Source organism: Tribolium castaneum, chromosome 2 (genome assembly GCF_031307605.1).
Source record: "Tribolium castaneum strain GA2 chromosome 2, icTriCast1.1, whole genome shotgun sequence".
Taxonomy (NCBI): domain Eukaryota; kingdom Metazoa; phylum Arthropoda; class Insecta; order Coleoptera; family Tenebrionidae; genus Tribolium; species Tribolium castaneum.
In genome coordinates this window covers 16,943,003-16,955,414 of record NC_087395.1, presented here as the reverse complement: position 1 = coordinate 16,955,414, position 12,412 = coordinate 16,943,003, and the positions used below count along the sequence as shown (strand labels likewise).

General features: G+C 35.3%; 2 protein-coding genes across 3 annotated transcripts; one reads left to right on the top strand and one right to left on the bottom strand.

Annotated features, from left to right (window-relative positions):
• The first annotated feature begins 5,511 nt into the window (after nucleotides 1–5,511).
• LOC655879 (uncharacterized protein) lies at nucleotides 5,512–10,956 on the top strand. Its single transcript, XM_015983278.2, has 6 exons — nucleotides 5,512–5,785; nucleotides 5,835–6,342; nucleotides 8,558–8,956; nucleotides 9,007–9,261; nucleotides 9,748–10,100; nucleotides 10,146–10,956. The coding sequence occupies exons 1-6, from the start codon at nucleotides 5,675–5,677 to the stop codon at nucleotides 10,329–10,331; spliced, it is 1,812 nt and encodes a 603-aa protein (XP_015838764.2). The 5' UTR covers nucleotides 5,512–5,674; the 3' UTR covers nucleotides 10,332–10,956.
• Nucleotides 10,818–12,317, bottom strand: LOC655793 (uncharacterized protein). Of its 2 annotated transcripts, none has more exons than XM_008199576.3 (2): nucleotides 12,134–12,317; nucleotides 10,818–12,089 (listed from the first exon to the last, which is right to left on the bottom strand). In XM_008199576.3, exons 1-2 carry the CDS (start codon nucleotides 12,315–12,317, stop codon nucleotides 11,368–11,370), a joined length of 906 nt encoding a protein of 301 aa, XP_008197798.1. In that variant the 3' UTR covers nucleotides 10,818–11,367. The 2 variants fall into 2 exon arrangements, with proteins under 2 accessions (XP_008197798.1, XP_967447.2); XM_962354.5 differs by having other exon boundaries at nucleotides 10,818–12,086.
• Between the last annotated feature and the right edge of the window lie 95 nt (nucleotides 12,318–12,412).

Below are 12,412 nucleotides of genomic sequence, written 5' to 3'. Positions count from 1 at the left end.
TAAAAAAAAACTAAAGAGGTAAAAAAGATGTAAAATGAGATGGTGAATAATAATCAGTAATAAAATACAGGAGGTCCTACTTAAAAAAATCAAGTTATGGTCCTTCAAAGTTTACCAAAATGAATGTGTCACAGCAATCAAAAGATACCTCAGACATTTGTTTACCTACGGACAAAGTCCCAACTTGATATCGTAAAAACCAAGGGCACTGCGATTTTTTTAATAATGTGCTTGCAGACGCACTAAATTGTGGAAAAAAATTAATAATTTCTAAACGGTTAAAGTAAATTGCATTTATAAAGCACATTGATTTATAAAGCACAAATTTAAATATGTACAAATATAACTTTAAGCCGAGTTTACGTAAGCAAAATCTCAAGCTCAAACTGATTAATGTTAATAAGTAAAGGTTTTCTCGCCTTTTGCCCTTTGTATTAAAAAGTTGGGCAAAAATCAGTACAATTTAGTAAAAACCAACATTTGCTATTCATTTCTTATACGCGGAAAACCTGGCCGTGAATACAAATTAAAGCCCAACTTTTTATAAAAATGAATATCTTATGATCTTTCAAGTAGACACTTATGAATAATTCCTCGTCTCTTGCCGTCAGAATTTCAATTTAAGATACTTAAATCCTTAACACCTTTGTTTGCACTGAAAATAATTACTTAGTTTCGAGCGCAGATTTGGCACGAGTAGTTTATTGCAAGAAAAATGCAAATTTTTCATTTACTTGCGCAAGTGGATATATCATGAAGTACACTCGATACCTAAATTGGCTTTATTGTCGAAACTGATTGACGACAATGCAGTTTCAGAGAGCCCACATTATCATGAAATGCAACACACAATAATGACATATTGCCACGTACTACGAGCTATATTTGACAAAATAATAATTATCCCGGCGCATCCACCAATTTTCAAAATGTTGCAGAACTTACAAAATAACTAAATTTAAAGCTCACCACACAATGTCGCAATATTGTTTCCAGAGTGTTCGGTTTTTTGCCTGAGATCCTCAACGTTTACAGACAAATCCCGCGGAAATTGCTCCACACTAGACTGAATTTTAAACATTTTTTATTCTCCACAATTACGTTACCTTTCGCAAATGAGCTTAACTCTTTGGATTATTTTTCCCAGCACTCTAAAGCAATTATGTCCGCTATAAAACAACGCTGACTTATTTGCACTTGTTCGAATTAATTTCATTATTTTTGTAACCAAAATAAGTAACCTTGTTATTGCACCGTTTGCAATTTTTTGTGCGTAGAGAAACCAGAGCAATTTATGATTCGAGAAGTCGTAATAATTAACGTTCAAACGAGATTAAGTGTCAATAAGTTTCACAGTTACTTACAGCAAAACGGAAGCTACTTAAGTTACTCAATTTAGAGCCGGTTTACAGAACATTTTAATTGCAATTAAATTTTAATCGCGATTAACTTGACATTTGTCCATGCTTTTTAAATGGCAACTTAATTCGAATTAGTTTAATTTTGAATTAAATCTTAATTTCGCTTTCTGTAAACCGGCCCTAAAAGTTTTATCTCGGGATAACTAGAGCCGTGATTGGTTTAGAGCACAACTCGGTTAATTTGTAACGAGTTATTTCGACATTATTTAAAATTAGGTTTTGTTTGGATGAATAAAAAAGTGAGTGGGTCGTGTAAGCCACATTTAATTTTAATTAGGCATTCGAATCCCCGTCCGCAACCTCAGACTCAAATTTAAATTAAATTAGAACGGGATTTGATAAAAATGAATTCTCTCTGATCTATCGAGCTTACCCTTTATGAATAATTCCTAGCATTGTGAGCATCAGAAATTCAGTTTGAGATACTTAAACTCTTAACACCTTTGTCTGCTCGGCAATAATTATTTACCTTTGTGAGCAACTTTACGTAAAATTAAATTAATTACGAGGAACAAGACTTAATAAGCCGGTCCTTTGAAACGATTCTTTTTAATTTGCAGCTTGGAATTTCACTTCCCGATAAATATTGACAGCTTCATTGCTACTGTTGTTTGTAAACAACATTACCGGGTAATATGAGTTGATTTTTTCAAGGAAGGTAAATAATTGCACAAAAGAAAGTGAGTAAACTGTAATAATTTTTTTCTGAAAAGGATTTTCATGCACGCATAAAGCGCTCGTTTTACTAATGAAAATTGTAATTTTGCGTGGGGAAAGCATTTAAATTGGGTCTCCGTTGGATTCTGATTGATGACGATGCATTTTTGGAAAAGCTCGCAATATTGCGGGCTCGCAATTTGAAGTAATGACATGATGCAGCGGCGGACTTTTGTTCGGTTTATTAGGTTTACTGGGGGCTGAGTCATCGTTTAAAGTCGTTTAACGAACGGAAAAAATATACAATTTGATTTTACTTTTAGTTGCAGGTATTTGGTGATTTGTTGGAAATATTGTCTTTCCAATAAATAAATATTTATTTAGTTTAACTAAAGTTGAATTAGAAATCTGTTGCTTTCATATTCCTGTCCATGTTTATTTATAAAGATCTGTCGTAAATTCGACCCATAATCCTGGTTTTAATGTGCCCTTTTGACAAATCCCGCCAGGGTGTATATGTGACGCGTTTTAGCCTTTCTTTAATTCATGACGGCTGCGATATCATATCCTTTTTATTTATTTAATACAAACTTTTACTGCGAGAAATGAAATACATCGCATGCATATTTATTACGAGGTATGAACTTAATGAGAATTACGAGTATTTCTACCCAGCCGTCAGTTGCAATTTAACTTTTTTAATTACTTTTAAAGAATATGGGAATTTTCATTATTGTCACTACTAACTATATCAAGTGCCTTTTTCAATTGTCAAATTAAGTCAAATATGCTTATTAGTTTCTTAGTGTCCATTGTGGTGCAAGTAGCATACTCTTGACATTATTAAATAAAAAACAACATTAATTTTTAATGTAGTGTCAAATTTGGAAGTAGTTATGTAAAATAACGCATAAGCTCACGTTTCAGGAAACCTCTAAAAGAATCTAATAAAATAGCCTTACTCACTTTTAACGAATTTATCAACCCAAACCTTTTTTGGATGGTAAATTGGCAACATGTCAGTAGGGGAAAGTGAGGGAATACCATGCAACGGGTAAAATTGCGCATCAACGTAACAGCCATTTGATAATTTTTTATATATATTTCTAAATATTATAAATATTTATTTTTTATAAATAAACGAATGATAAATTTCACGCAGTCCTTCTTACAGGAAAATACTGTACAAAAGAAAAACGGAAAAAGCAAGTCTTGGAGCTCTGATAAACTTCAAAAAATAGTAGAAGGAATTAATGGGAATTCCTTATTAAAGATCAAAACAGAAAGAGGCGAAAGCTATGAAAGCACTTACAAATAACTGCTTTTTTACATGATTGAAGATAATATACAGTTTTTAATGAATAGAAATATTTTGCAAATGCACGAGTATAGAAAAACGTATTTAAAAAACAGTTTGCATAAAACTAAATTAAATATTACTAATTATTGTAGAACACAATATCAAAATGATTCATGCAAATTACATTTTTTAATTTCTTTTAGAGTTATTTGTAATAATTTTCTTTTAGGAGAACGGTATTTCCCCACTTTTCCTTACTTATGTCTTTTCGTCGTATTTCTATTTTAATTGTTGAGGAGTAGTTACAGTGATAACTAACTATGAATTTTTTGTACTATGTTGCCATATCATTTTTTTTTAACTTTCTGGATATAAAAATCACAACTTTTAAAATAAATTTATTAAAATTTATTGTTGTTGATTATTATAAATAATTTTCAGTTTCGATGACGTTGAAAAGTAGAAAAACTTGATTCTTTCTTGGTTATATAACTATCTCGACTTTTCTTTTTAATACTGCTAAAAATAATTTTTCTAGAATTTATTGGAATGTGTGCTATAGCAAACTGATGAGTTTCGGGTTTCATTCAAATATTTCCATGAATAAATTTTCGTAACGTTCATTGATACGTTTATTCTGATTATTCATTTTTTTGAAACGTCTTTGTGTGAAAATTGAAATATTATTCAATTACGACATTTTTATTTTAATAGAAAATAATTAATTAAGACATAATTGTATACGAAAATCTTAAAACAAAGAATTGGCTTAAAGTTATAAATTTTTAATATAAAAAAATTAGTAGTAGGGGTGTGGTAGATAATTTAATTTTAAAGAGAGAAATTTTTAATGATCTTTTGGTGGGTTTTTCTAAAATTAAGACAGATACAGAAAGCAATAGAAAATTAATAAATGGTGATCAGTTTTAAAAAGAATTTGAAAATTTTTTCATTAAATTTTGATGACCTAAAATTTAATATAGCTTTCTAATAAACCGACCATTAGTAAACACAACTTTACTAGTCTTGCGCCTAATGTATGCACCCAAATAATATACAAAAGTCACAAAGCACTAGATACAAAAAATTTAAATACATTTAATTATTTAATTTTTGGAAACTCATTGTCAAACTAATCACTGTCTCATTAATAGTCATGAATTGCTATTTTTTAGAAATAGTTACCATGTTTTCTGCCAAGAGACGGAATGAATATGATTCAAATCTATCTATCTTAATACCTAACTACGCAAAAAACGTTGTAATTTTTTTAAGCGATGAACAAACTAGATAAAACCATTTAATTTTTCAAAATTTGTAATTGAGATCGTTTTAGAATATGTATTCATGGTGGCTTTTTACAGGCGCAGGTTTTGTAAAATTATGTGAAACACCCTGTATAATAATTATTTTGATTTAAAATATCTTTTTAAACCACCGATAGCAAAGTGATCATATGCTATCGCATCACATTTGATTAAAAATAAAACTAAATTATTTTTGGTTTCCTAGGAAATAATTTCCAGTGTTGGCATATCTACAAATTGTGATTTTTTGATAATTTTTTTTAATCGTGTACTAAGTTTAAAAATAATTTTTTATTCAAGAAACACGTTTTTGCAATATCCAAAAAACTGTTGTTTTGTGATAAATAATGTTTAGTACTTAGTACTTTTAAAACCATAAATATCAGTTAACTTGGGATTTATAATAGGAATGGGAATTTTGTAACGTGAATTCTTTTTTTAATTAGAAAGAATTATAGTATAGTATAATATTATGACGTATTCCACTAAAAGATAGAATGAGTTTGATTCTAAACTATATCTTAAACAGGAACTAACTAAAAACATTACAACATAGCACTTTTTCAAAATTTAGGATCAAATTCCATTTACAATGTTCTGCAACCAACATTACACCGACAGACTATGTGAGGCCATTTCTATGACCATTCCTAGTCAGTGTTGTTTACATAGCAGCCATAGCAGCCAAACGCCTTAATTTGACGTTTAGATAATAATTTAAACAAAATAAATGTTAACAACTTCTATCAAAAAAAGTTTTGGTGAAGTATTTTACTGGAATTTGAACATGGCGCCAAATGAACGCAAGTGCGTGATTTTGGCGCGTCGACTCGACGCCACCTGGCGGTACATGTCAGCCGTTTTGTGTAAAAATTCGTCCAGCATGGAATCGAGTTAACAAGTCGTAATTTAGTGCCGGTATTGTTTAATGACCAAAACAAAACCACCAGCGAATACGTTTCGTAATTTGGGCAAAAACACAACCAACAATGGGCTCGTATTTATCAGAACCGGCCACCGAGAAAGAGTCCACCGACGACACCAACGGCAAATTAACTTATGGGGCAAGCTCTATGCAGGGCTGGCGTATGACCCAAGAGGTAACCCAAACCACCCCCAAACCCGCCCTCACCCATAACCCAATTCCAGGACGCACATAACTGTATCTTAAACTACGACGAGGACACTTCGTTTTTCGCCGTCTACGACGGACATGGGGGCCAGGAAGTGGCCCAGTATTGCTCGGACAAGCTCCCGGACTTCATCAAGAACACGCCCGAGTACAAGGAGGGAAACATCGAGGAGGCGCTCGTTTCGGGCTTTTTGAGGTTTGACGCGCTCATTGCCACGCCAGAAGTTGTGGAGGAATTGAGGAAAATCGCCGATGATAAGGACGAGAACGAGAGCGACGAAGAGGAAAATGTTAACAATTTGTACGAAGAGGCGGCCATGCCCATTGAGCAAGTTATTGAAAAGTACACCTCTAACTTGTCTAATCCGGCGGTGAAAAGTTTAAAAAGGGACATTAAATCGCCCTTTTTGACCGCCAAAACAGACAGTGACCCCACGGTAGGCACCTCCTCAGCGGGCTCCTGCTCGAGCTCCACGAGCCAAGGCGGCGACGGCGTCAGCAGCTCCAGCGAGGCGGGACTTAAGGGTTAGCTACGTAAAGTTTGTTAAGTTGGCAACATAGGTGTTTGTGTTAGGTGAAGGCCACAATATATAGATAGTCCTGGTGAACCAAATTCCCTTATTTTCTATTCGCGGGCGCGAACCAAAATGTGGAGCAGGTTGGAGCTTTTATTTTATTTAACAGATGGCACTGGTGTAGACTGAGACTATCACAATGTTTAAAAATGCGGCATTTATAAAGAACTATTAATGCTTGAAGCGAATGGTAATTGTGTTTTTTTTTCTGGAAAGCATTTATTATTACCTCAATGTTACATTGTCTTTTGAGGCCGAAAATGCGTCAGAGCGAAGTAAAAAAAAACAGAAGTTACTAGATTACTACTTTTTTTATAAAAAACAAAAAAGGTGAAATTGTGGCAGTCTCAATCTATCGAGCTGCCATCTATCAACTTGCTCCAGCGTTAGAATCAATTATTTATACACAGTGGACCAAAGACGGAAAAAACACTTCTCAAGTACAATATTTATTTAAAAATTTATTCCGTAAGAGTTTAAATTAACATGTTTAATGACTTTGAGCTGAAAATGTTTACTTTCAAATAGTAAAAAAATGTGTGATCTAACTTTCTTGGAAAGTCTCGGCTTTATTATGTTTTTTTTTACTTCTAAATAATTTATTGTCAAATTCTTTTCATTTGCGTGCTTTATTTTGTGTTTTTCATGTTGTTTAGTTTATTTTTTGATTCAAGGTTTTTCAGAAAGTAGCAATTCAAGATAATTACTTTTATTCTTATACAAAAAGCTTCACGTTTCTCCACATTAAAAGTCTTCGTTATTTTAGAAAGAATATTAAAGTATAAGTTGCAACAATTTGCGACTTAAGACGCTATTTACATATTTTCTAACTCGGAACATATCCATTATTCCTTTATACAGGGTGCTCAAAAACTGGCACACCAACTCAGTGGTACATTGTTGATAAGCATGTGTAGATTACGGAAAAAAATCTTGAATAAATTCACAAAATCATATTTTAAAAAATCTGCAGCTACAAACTTATTTTGTTAACTTCTTCAGTTATTATAATTTTTTGATGTTTTTATGTTTCACACTAAGTAATCGTTTCTTAACACAATGAAGAATAATTATTTTTAAATTTACAATCAGACTTTAGCAGTTTTTTTAATTAAAAAAATTAAAATTCAACACTAAAATCACAATTTGTAGGTGTGATAACATTGGGTATTATTTCCTAGAAAACGATTCGAAAAGAATTCATTTTTATTATTGATTAAATTATATTGGGATCACGACTGTTAGACGTCATTTATCAGTTCGTTATTTATCAGTAAATTTAATACAAAGATTCTTTTTACTATTCTTACCTTTATATGTTAAGCAATTCTCCAGACACTATTGAGTTGATGCGCCAGTTTTTTGGCTATGCAACTAATTATATTCCACATGCTGTCCATAATCTCAAACTTTCAATTACATTTTGATTTTCCAAATAAAGAAAAATAGTTTTCTGTGAAATTTTATGGATTAGTTGCCAAAATTTTATTGGCGTTCGCGTGCGCGCTAAAGTTAAAAAAACGCAATACTTTTCACATTACTCATTTATTACTTACGATCTCGAAGGACACGAATATGGAGAAGAAGAACGAAGAGAGCGTAAGGCAGCTTCTGACAAGCAATCTTACAAAGAGATTTAAACTTTCACCTATAAACTTTAAATACAATTCAGCAGTAAAACTACTCTTATTCAATTTATCACGGAAAATTTATTTACATTGCAATATGGATCACATAGTGTCATTGCTTACTCAATATTGTCCATTTTTTTGTGGATTCTTATAACAATAAAGAAACACTAGAAACATTTATAAAAGAAAATTTTACGTAATTAAGTAATAATAATGTATTGCAGAATAATATAATATAAATAAAATAAAAAGTGAAATGATAAAAATAATAATAATTGCAGAAATAAATAAACGGTTTGTGTCCCACTTTAATCGACGTTTAAAAAAATGTGGTTTGTAATCGTAATTTTGTAGGAAGTACCACAATGTGATGTTTTTTCTTAATTTTTCATCTTGATTCGAATTTCGCCTTTTGGCTGTTCTCCTCTGTGAGGCCTCACCTTCGGCCGTCCCTGGGAATGAACAACAGTTGATTATGGAATAGTTGCCAACATAAATTTCGAGACCATTAACAAACCTCCTTTTTGCGTTTAGATAAGACAGAAGAGGAGAACAAGCCGGAGACCAACGGTCCTGGCGAAGTTTCCGACGAAAAACCCAACAGTTCAGAGGTTAAAGACGAAGTTGGGTCCACTAAAGACGAACTTGGGTCCACTAAAGACGAACTTCCAACCCAAAACGGTGAAATTGCGCCTTCCGATTCCGAGGCCCAGGCTAAGAGTGACGTCACGAGTTCATCAACACCTGTTGAAAATGGCACGCCGTCAAAAAAGGGTAAAGGAAAGGCAGTCATTAAACCAGAACCTGTAAAAACACCAACAAACACACGACCAAAACGGACGGCACAACAGTTGTATAAAAACTGGTTGAATTGTGGAGAGGAAGAGAGTGACAGCAGCGACGAAGAAGACCAAACATTTGAGGGTCCAAATGGTGCGAAAACCATTTTTTAGGCCCAAAACTAACGGTTTGTTTGTTTGTAGAGGAGAGCTCGGAGGACGAAAATGAGGGCGTTAACATCGCAATTGACGCGGAGGGCTCTGAGGAAGAGAGTTCGGAAGAAGAGGAGGAGGAAGATGAGGACGAGGAAGACGATGACAGTGAAGATGCAGATGTCAGAACCTTTAAAGAAGAGCCAGGGTCTGACAGTGGCTGCACGGCAGTTGTGGCGTTGTTAAAAGGCAACCAGTTGTACGTAGCCAACGCCGGGGATTCCCGTTGCATAGTGTGTCGGAATGGTAAATAAGTTTTTTTTGGCGAGATACAAAATCGCAGCTTTTCGTTTTTAATAAAGTTAAAAAAACTAACAAGTAAAATTTTCACTAGAAATATGGGAAAAAAATTACTCAAAATTTACGCTTGTCTCTTATCTTTCAAAATGCTGCGTAAAAAGAAAGTAGCAAAGAATTTAATCTTTTTTAAAAAACTCCCGTGGATTGTTAATTGTCGTTAATTGTTTAGACCCCAAAGACGCTCAATATACGGTTCCAGTTCATTTCACCAGTGGTCAAATATCAAAAAATTATTTTAACCGCTGAAGCTAGAAATACGGTTTTCCTGACTTTTTTTATAGGAAATTTAATTTTCTTTATTCATTACACTTCTTAATAGTTATTTAATAAACTAGTTTGTTAATGAAGGCGATTAATAAACGAAACTGTTTAAAGCACAACCGAGCGATAGCGAGTGCTTCCGACTTCGCTAAAATAATTTAATTCGTTTAGGCAAACCAATAGAGATGAGTATAGACCACAAGCCGGAGGACAAGCCCGAGAGAAAAAGGATACAGAAAGCAGGGGGCGAAGTGACATGGGAGGGCCGTGTCAACGGCGGCCTAAACCTCTCACGGGCCATTGGAGACCACGCATACAAGCAAAACAAGAACCTATCAGACCGTGAACAAATGATCACAGCTTTGCCCGACATCAAGACTTTAACGATTAATCCAGAGGAAGACGAGTTCATGTTTCTTGCGTGCGACGGAATCTGGAATGCGATGTCAAACGAGAAGGTCGTAGCCTTCATCAGGCCACGTCTTCAAGACAATACGAAGAAATTATCCCAAATCTGCGAAGAGGTAGCTGGTGTCTTGTGTTGGGTTTTTTACCGATGATTTTTCCAGATGTTCGACCATATTCTGGCACCTGACACGGTGTGGGACAATGCCGGGAGTGACAACATGACCGCAATTATCGTAAAATTCAAGTCACACAAAAGACCAATTTCGCCTTCACAGACGGAAGAAAGCGCAGCGAAACGGACAAAGAGCGAAGCCGAAAGTGAGGCGCAAGTCGATACAACGGTTTAGATTTCTTTATTTTTAAAAACGGTTTTTTAATGAAAGGTGACGAGATCATTTTCAGTTTTATGCTGTCATTGTCTATATCTTTTGTTATCAACACCATGGTGTAGGTGCCTTCTGTTAAAATGAGCACTGTGGTGGTAATTTTTCATAGATTTGTATAATACTGCTGTATTTTTTATTATGTAAGGTTAATTTTTTAATCCCGGAAGTCATTTTTTAATTGTCTGGGGAACTGTCGATTGTAAACCTCTGTAGCCTATTTACCGGTAAGTTTGTGTATTTATTTTTCATTGCGATTCAGTTCGTGTAATAAAACAATGCCGCAAACGTAAGTATCATTTAACCAATTTTATCCATTACGTGGGCCAGTAAGCCAGAAACGAGGTTTTTAGAAAGACTGAAATAATTCCATTCGCAGTTTTGTTTTGATATTTATTTTTGTAACTGGTTTTCTCGCTCTAGGGACTATGAAAAGTTGAATAAAAGCAGTTGCAAATAAACACTTTATTTTTATTAGAGTACATAGTTTATCAAAGATCTGTGAGAAACAATGCGACAACAAAAACTGTTACACGATTAGTTTCTTCTTTTGTAATTTAATAAAGTACAATAAATAACCTAGTACATACTTGATTCTTTAATTTAAAACACTGAATTGCCTCCTAATCTGCTCTAAAATATCACAACTCTTCATCTAGGGGCTCAACAGCTGCTAAAATCTCGGGTAATCGCAAAAATACTTCAAAATCGACACCGTTTTTAAGCTTGAAAAATAAAAGTACGTTCGGGTTACGAAGAACTAAAAGTTCTCCACAATTCAAGCCTTAAAAAGTGTATCAATTATGAAAATAACTCTATTACGCAAATACTGTTCAAGCTTGAACTTGAGTTAAATTAGTCACCGCATTTAGGCCACAGTTTTACGAAAAAATCAGTCACCGCTTTGGAATCTCGAGATCAGGTTGGTACAGTCCTACCAACGTAAAACCTAGCACAGGTGTGGCCCAAACCCGACCAATTTAAACAAATAAGACAATAGTTAGGCTTGATTATTGGACTTATTCGACCTGAGCCGGTCCAACCCGGAGCGCTCCTCCTCCTCGTCGCTCGTGTAGGAAGACATGCCAGAGACAGCCCCCCGAGTCGACGTAACCTGCATCAACTCCTGGTCGGGGGCGTTCCTGTTCTCGTAAAGCAAAATATTAAGCGTTTCTTCGTAAATCCTAGCCTCGGGACACTCGACTTTCGTGTGCTTCTTATCAGTCGCGTACACAATCGACGTGCAGCACACTTCCGAGACCTTCTTGCCGTGGCCGTAGAAGACCCAGCAGCAGATCTCGCTGGTGCTTATCACGTCTTTGAGGAACAGAACGCGCTTGCTGTACCACAGCGACAGCTTATCGAACAGTTCGATGTTTTTCAACAAATTGTCGTCGGAAGTCGTGGTGTAGGAATATTTGTTGTTGTGGCGGTTTATCAGCAGCTTAATCGCCGGCTTTGTTGTTGAGCTTATCAGGAGCTCCTCCTCCTTTTGTGAGGTAATGAGCGGGACCTTGCACAGGGGGTCGTGTTCGTTCCGTTCCTTCTTGGCCAGGGCCTGAGTGCACGACTCGGCCAGCTCTTGGATGCAGTAATACTTGGCCTCGGCGAACAGTTCGGCGATTTCTTTGCTGCTCTCAGGGAGGGACACGCTGCCGTCCCTCAGGAAGTTCAAAATGGCCCCAAAGTGCTTCCCACAGCGGTCAATCAGGATCCAACCTGCTGGCACAAACATCACGACAAGACTCACCCCAGCGATCATTTACCGTCCGAATCCGACAATACTTCCATCCTGCCGCTGAACATCGCCCGCAGCATCGTGTCGTGCTTGGTCAGCGTCCCAATTGTGGTGTAGTGAAGACAGCCCCCCACGTTCAACTTCACGTACTGCGAGGGGTTGCCTTTGATCACAGTCTTGCCCGACATGGTGCTGGGTTCCGATTTCAACATTAAACCGTTATTTTCATCAATTTGCACGTTATTTAATTAACAAAACCACTTTAATTACTGATGGGTGCCATGTTTTGTTTTTTGACAAGAATGAC